This window comes from Haematobia irritans, chromosome 3, assembly GCF_050003625.1.
Source record: "Haematobia irritans isolate KBUSLIRL chromosome 3, ASM5000362v1, whole genome shotgun sequence".
In the NCBI taxonomy this organism is placed as follows: domain Eukaryota; kingdom Metazoa; phylum Arthropoda; class Insecta; order Diptera; family Muscidae; genus Haematobia; species Haematobia irritans.
In genome coordinates, this window is record NC_134399.1 from 15,950,298 (window position 1) to 15,957,898 (window position 7,601).

Sequence of the window (7,601 nt, forward strand, 5' to 3'; positions counted from 1 at the left end):
CTTGATTATTTTTCTTTGTTGAACCAGCCAGATTGTTCCAAAACATTAGCAGACTGCTTAAGTTAACGTTTTCCATATCCGCCAGTAATCTGAAGCTATATGCTCCTAAAAGTTGCTTGCGCTTTACACAAAATGCAGGACACTCACACAAGAGGTGTTTAATTGATTCCTTTTCCTCCGCATCATGACAGCTCATACAATAGTCATTATACTTCGCGCCTATAGTTTTTGCAAAATCGCCTATCAGGCAGTGACCCGTTATAGCAGATATCAGGAGTGATATCTGACGTCTCGAGAACACTAGCATATCTAGTGTGCGGTTTAAGTTTAAATGGGGCCATATTTGCTTGGTGTCGTTACAACCCTTGCAATTCTCCCATCGAACATTTGCCATCATAACAGCCTTCTCACGCAGTAAGAGCTTGCAGGTAGCCAGAGGCATACCAACAGATTCTAGTTTCCCTGGAATATGTAAGGTAGTTCCTAGCTTTGCCAACTCATCTGCTTCGCAGTTCCCCGGTATGTTCCTATGGCCAGGCACCCATATTAGGTGAATATTGCACTGCTCAACCATCTCATTGAGAGATTTGCGGCAGTCGATGGCCGTTTTCGAGTTGAGGAACACAGAGTCCAAGGATTTTATTGCAGGTTGACTGTCTGAGTATATATTAATGCCCACATTTGTTGGAACATTACTTCTCAGCCAATTCACCACCTCTCTTATTGCCAATATTTCAGCCTGAAAAACACTACAGTGATTAGGTAATCTTTTCGCTATTCGAAGTTCCAGATCATTAGAATATACTCCGAAACCCAATTGTCCATCCAATTTGGAGTGTAGAAATCTATATATATTTTATTCCCCGTGGTCCGTGTACACCACGCCTCACTGTTGGGAATTAGAGTCTCAAACTTATTGTCGAAAAGAGGTCACGCCAAAGTTTAATCCACTACGTTAGGCACATCTGGCATTATTTTGAGGACCGAACTGTGACCGTAACCTTTTTCCGACCACAGCGATAGCTCGCGCAACCGCACAGCCGTTGTTGCAGCTGACTGTTTGGCCAAAATGTCTAAAGGCAATAGATGCAGTATGACATTAAGGGAATCTGTTCCTGTCTTGCTGAATGCACCTGAGATACACAAGCACGCCATACGCTGAACTTTGTCTAAAGTTATCGCCTGGTGAAGTGCCGGCCACCAGACTACAACAGCATATAACATTATAGGTCTAACCACTGCACAATTTTTGGTTTTAGTCCCCACTTTTTCCCTATTGCCTTTTTGCACGAGTATAAAGCTGCTGTTGCTTTCCTCGCCCTTTCTTCAATATTAAGCTTAAAGTTCAGATTCCTGTTCAAAATAACGCCAAGGTATTTTGCACACTCACCAAAGGGAATTTCAATACCTAACCGTGGAAGTTTTGCGATCTTTGCAGTACATGACTAGTTCTGTCTTTGCTGGATTTACCCCAAGACCATTGTCTTTCGCCCATTTCTCAGTCATCCGGAGGGCCCTCTGAATAATATCTCTGATTGTGGATGGGAATTTTCCCCTGACTGCTAGAGCCAAATCATCTGCGTATGCCACCACTTTTATCCTTTCTTTTTCTAGGGTAACCAAAAGGTTAGTTATAGCAACATTGCAAAGAAGAGGTGATAGAACTCCTCCTTGTGGAGTGCCTTTGTTCACATACTTTTGTATGTTTGCTTGTCTTAGTGTGGCTGAAATACGTCTCTTCATTAGAGGTTCGCCTAAGTATACATGGATCAACATTCAGAGTTGTCAGTCCATTTAATATCGAGCTCGGATGGACATTATTGAACGCCCCTTCGATGTATAGAAACGCCATGATTGTGTATTCTTTGACATATAGTGAGCTTTCAATAAAGCTGACTAGTTCATGTAATGCGGTCTCAGTAGACCTGCCCTTCGAGTATGCATGCTGTCGTTTCGAGAACAAACTTGAATCGATGCTAGTTCTAAGATAAATATCTATCATCCTCTCCAGAGTCTTAAGTAGGAATGAGGATAAGCTGATTGGTCGGAAATCCTTCGGCCTCGAGTGAGAGGCTTTTCCCGCTTAGGTATGAAAACGACTTTTGTTTCCCTCCACTTCCCTGGGATATATGACAAGTTGATACATCCTTTATATATCGCCGACAACCAGGGGATAATTTTGTCAGTCACTGCTTGTAACTCCGCCGGAGTAATTCCATCAGGTCCGGGGGACCATTGAATGGTCCAAAGCTATTTAACGCCCATCTTATTCTAGATTCCGATACAATTTCCTCGATAAGAAACGACCGCTGAGCCACTGTGGCACAGCCAGAACCTGGTTCAACCGTCTGATTTCCAGGAAAATGTGTGTCCAATAGTACCTCCAGCGTCTCCTCACTGGACGTTGTCCAATTGCCCTCCGATGTTTTCGATGAGCTTAACATGGAATCGGGCAGCACACAGTGATAAGAGAGAAGTTCACCACTGTGGTATCACAATGGACTGAATAGTCTAAGTGAGCCTGGAATATTGGGCTGCCACTATACCACACCTACAATGGACTCTGTCATTAAATGAAGTATGGTAAGCAGACTCTTTCATTAAATAAAGTATGGTTCCCAGAATAAACAGAACGGCTCTTATTTATAAGACCGGTGCGGTGATGACAACAGCTACCGACGCCCTGGACTTGCTTATCAGAAAGACTGCGGAGATCATACTAATTCGATTGAAGGTCCTGAACTTATTGGAGAACACGGGTTGCAGACATACTGAGCTGATAGCTTCAGCCGGACTGAGACAAGAACAGAAAAAATTTGGAGATTCTGGAGGTTCTGAACAGGATAAATTTCTATACGGATGGTTCAAAAATGGCTGAGGTCACAGCTAGTGGTATTTATTGCAAGGAATTGGTGATCAAGGTATCCTTAAACTGGACGACGAATGCAGAATATTTCCGGCGGAGATATTCGCTATTGCAAAAACTTCAGTACTTCTATGGGCAAGGTCGCTATATAGATGCGATATCAGCATTTTCATCGATTGTCAAACAGCAATGAAGGCCTGGACAATACAAACATAAGGTCGAAGGTAGTCAGCCGCTATCGTCGAGAGCTTATGGTTCTCACTAACTTTGTGCTGGATGTAACCCAAACTCAATTATCTCAAACATAGAGAACGATAACAGGATACATTTCGGTTATCTAAACATCTATACTGGTGGTTCTAAAATGACCTAGTATACAGGCAGTGGTATTTACTGTTGGAGATTGAACAGTCTTTCTTTACTCGCTATTACAAAATCTGCAGAGCTTCAATCGATGAAGTCGTTATTTCGATGCGATATCAGCATTTTCATTGACAGCCAGGGGGCAATAAAGGACCTGGGCATACCTCAGACATAAAGTCAAAGATAGTCACCCGCTGTCGTAGAGAGCTTATAGGTTAGGTTAGGTGGCAGCCCGATGTTTCGGGCTCACTTAGACTATTCATTCCATTGTGATACCCCATTGGTGAACTTCTCTCTTAGAGAGCTTATGATTCTCACCATAATGAACACAATAATATAGCTCTGTGCTGGGTATCTAGATATTATGGCATACTAGGAAATGAAAACGCAGATATACTGGCGACGTTTTTCCTCCGCTTTCTATGTATATTTACAGAATCAATGGTAAATATGATGACTTATGAGAGGGACATTGGGCTTCTTCTGCGGACTGCAAGCAAACAAAATTGATATGGGACGAATGGTGGGAACTTACAATTACACGTATCGGGATTATCGGAGTATTGATGCCCTGCAAGATAGGATCGATTCGGTAGGCTGGGACAATAGTTACACCTTTAGCTCTGTTGATCAGCAACTAGAATTCCTGCAAGGTAATATTGTACGTATATATGATGAGACCATCCCCATCAGGAATAGAAGAACAACGTCTAAACAATAGACCTTGGTTGTATTAGGGAAAGGGATATTGCGTATTCCAGATGGAAAATATTTAGGACACCTGAGCTCCTTCAGGAATATCGTTCGTCAAGGAATAGGGTCAATAGCTACATTAAAGCGGCCAAGGCTTGGTATTACGTCGGGAAATTTCATGGGGCAGTAGACTCGAGAAGTAAATGGGTGGTTATACGGGTTATAAGTGTTGGTAAGTCCAGGTATCTTTCTCAGCACTGCGGAGATCTTGATGAACTTAACAAGGCCTTCGTTAATGTTCCGACCATACCAATTGATGTTTCTTTTTATGGTAATAGTAGTAGAACAGCGGACGGTTCTGATATTTATGGCTCTTTTGAGTTTCGATGTGTCTCATATGATGAGGTGGTTATTAGCTTCTCCAAAGTGAAGTCTAACGCCGTTGGTCTTGATGGTATTGATCCAAAATTTATTAGGATCATACTTCCAATGATTTTGCCTTTTCTTAACCATTTTTTAATACGATTTTAATCACAAGTATGTACCCCACTATGTGGAAACATGCGAAAATCATTTCGGTTCCTAAATCTAATTTGGATTTCCGTTCCATTTCTATACTCTGCTACTTGTCTAAGGTCTTTGAGAAGATATCGCACTCTCAGATGTCAGAATATCTTCACCGGGAGTCACTGTTGACTGGTAGGCAGTCTGGGCTTCGCCCGGACCATAGTTGCATTACTGCCCTGGTGGAGGTTTCAGAATCGTTGAGAGGAGATATTGATGACAACAAAGTTGGATTTCTTGTACTTTTGGACCACTCAAAAGCGTTTGATTCTGTTGATCATCAAAATCTGGCCATGAAATTGAGACGTTTCTTTAAATTCACATCAACCGCATTGGACCAGATTACGTCGTACTTTAAGGACAGGATTCAAACAGTTTATAGTGGAGGCGATAGATCGGGACCTCTACCTGTATATAAGGGTGTGCCACAGGGGTCCATTATAGGTCCGTTATTATTCTCACTATATGCCAACGACCTCCCCCTACAATTAGAGCATTGCAAGACTGTCATGTGTGCTGATGACGTCCAGGTTTTCCAGAGCGGCAATGTTGGCAGTATCAGGGACACGGTAGAGAGGCTTAACAATGATCTTAACCGTGTATTTAATTGGGCGAAGGCTAACGGATTATTGCTGAGGCTTAACAATGATCTTAACCGTGTATTTAATTGAGCGAAGGCTAACGGATTATTGCTGAACCCTACGAAATCGAAATGCCTTATAATACACAGGAACAAGCATTTCCACCCACATGCGCCGCATATTATTATAAATGATCAGAAGGTAGATGTTGCCACCAGAGCGAAGAATTTAGGAGTAATTTTCAATAAAGGGTGATACGGTCAAAATTTGGTCAAGGGAAAACGCGTGTAAATCGGTGAAATCGTTTATTTAAAAAATCAAATTAAATTTCTTTTTCAAGTTCAATTAGTATAAAATTCAGGAAAAATATTCAGTTAGGCTTTCGCTTTTCCAAATCCGGATTGCCGGGCCTCACGCTTGACACCTGCCATCAGATTTTGTACAGCCACCTTGTCCACCTTCTTCGCCGCAGAAAGCCAATTTGCATTGAACTGCTGCTCATCCTTAGCAGTTTTTTTGGTCTTCTTTAGGTTCCGCTTGACAATAGCCCAGTATTTTTCAATTGGGCGGAGCTCTGGCGTGTTGGGAGGGTTCTTGTCCTTGGGAACCACCTGCACCTTTTTACCGTAATGGCAAGATGCCAAATCCAGCCAAAACAGTACGGAACAACCGTGTTTCTTCAGGAAAGGCAGCAGACGTTTATTCAAACACTCTTTCGCGTAAATTTCTTGGTTGACAGTCCCGGAAGCTATGAAAATGCTGCTTTTCAAGCCACAGGTACAATTGGCTTGCCAAACCAGATATTTCTTTGCGAACTTTGACAGTTTTATGTGCTTGAAAATATCTGCTACCTTTCCCCTTCCTTTTGCCGTATAAAATCCTGTCCCGGAAGCTGCTTTTAGTCGGCTTTGACGTAGGTTTCGTCGTCCATTACCACGCAGTCAAACTTCGTCAGCATCGTCGTGTACAGCCTCCGGGATCGTGCTTTGGCCGTCGTATTTTGTTTATCATGGCGATTTGGAGTAACTACCTTCTTGTAAGTCGATAGTCCGGCTCGTTTTTTTGGCTCGATGCACGGTTGTAGACGATACACCCAGCTTATTTGCGGCATCTCGGAGAGAGAGGTTAGGGTTTCGCTTGAAACTACCGGCAACTCTCTTTGTCATCTCAGCGGCTTCCGGTTTTCGATTTCCCCCCGATCCAGACTTTCTTTCGTTCCCCAAACACTTTAATTACATTTGTAACGGTTGATTTGGCAACTTTTAGCGATTTTGCCAGCTTTGCGTGCGAGTAGCTCGGATTTTCGCGATGCGCGAGCAAAATTTTGATACGCTGCACTTCTTGCTTGGACGGCATTTTGACAACTGAAGAGTGAATTCCAAAATCAAAAAAGGAGCAACATTCTACACACACACACCTTCAAAATGAGGGGTGTTCAGGTTTTTTAAATGCAAAATTGAAAGAAATACGTCAAGTTTATATTGACCAAATTTTGACCGTATCACCCTTTAGTTCACTTAGTTGGACAGACCATGTCAATTCTGCTGCGGGCCAGACTTATGCTAGGTTAAGAGCGCTGTGTTTAGCCATTCCTATACGCCACTGAACATACGAATTCTCTTGGCGAAAACTTTACTGGTACCAGGACTGATTTATGACTGTGAACTTTTTGCTAATTGTGACTCGGGTAGTCTATGGAGGTTAAATGTTGCCTTCAATAGCATCATCCGTTATGTGTATGGACTGACTAGGCAACAACGGGTCACACATCTAGCGAATTCTCTGTATGGATTTAGTTTGCAGACTCTCCTCAATTCAAAGGCTTTGATATTTTTGCAGAAAGTTATAGTAAAACGGACACCGGATAACTTGTATTACAAATTGAGATTCATAAGATCAAGCAGAGGAAGAAAAATAATACCATTTAGTCGTCGATGTCTTGTTTCCGAATGGCATTTCTTTATCAGTACAATACGTCTTTGGAATACATTATCAAGCAACATACAAAGCATCAGCAACCCCTTTATTTTTAAAAAGCGAATACTTCAAATGTATCGGAATTAATTTACATCTATCTTGTCCTGTTGCCTAGAACTCGAGGCTGCGGTAGGAAGGAACAAGAAACTGGGCTCTTGTTTCTTCAGACTGTTTCGAACGATTTGCATTCTGAGAAGTATAACCGCTTTTATCGCTTTACCCCTGGGTGAAGGACCTAGGCAGATCTGAAGGTTATTAGACCATATAATGGGATGGTAACCATATGAAAATAAACAGTGGATGTCGAGTCTCAAATAATCGGCTCCATCCATTGTTGTCTCTTTCTTATTTATTTTCTAATAAAATTTGACGGCATGCAGCTGTTCATAATTTCTTTTGAATGCCTTTGTTGTCTATTCTCGTATCACCTCATTTTCGTGCATACGATTCTATTGCCACTATGGCGAACGGATGTTTAACAAAAATCCTTCATACGTATAACCTTCATACGAAACACAATCGTCAAACCAAAGTGCCAGTTAAAAACTTTGCATGGT

General features: G+C 42.0%; 1 protein-coding gene across 1 annotated transcript; it reads left to right on the forward strand.

Annotated features, from left to right (window-relative positions):
• Positions 1-4,473: 4,473 nt before the first annotated feature.
• Positions 4,474-7,131, forward strand: LOC142230773 (uncharacterized). The gene is made up of 2 exons (XM_075301401.1): positions 4,474-5,145; positions 6,634-7,131. The coding sequence occupies exons 1-2, from the start codon at positions 4,474-4,476 to the stop codon at positions 7,129-7,131; spliced, it is 1,170 nt and encodes a 389-aa protein (XP_075157516.1).
• Positions 7,132-7,601: the final 470 nt, after the last annotated feature.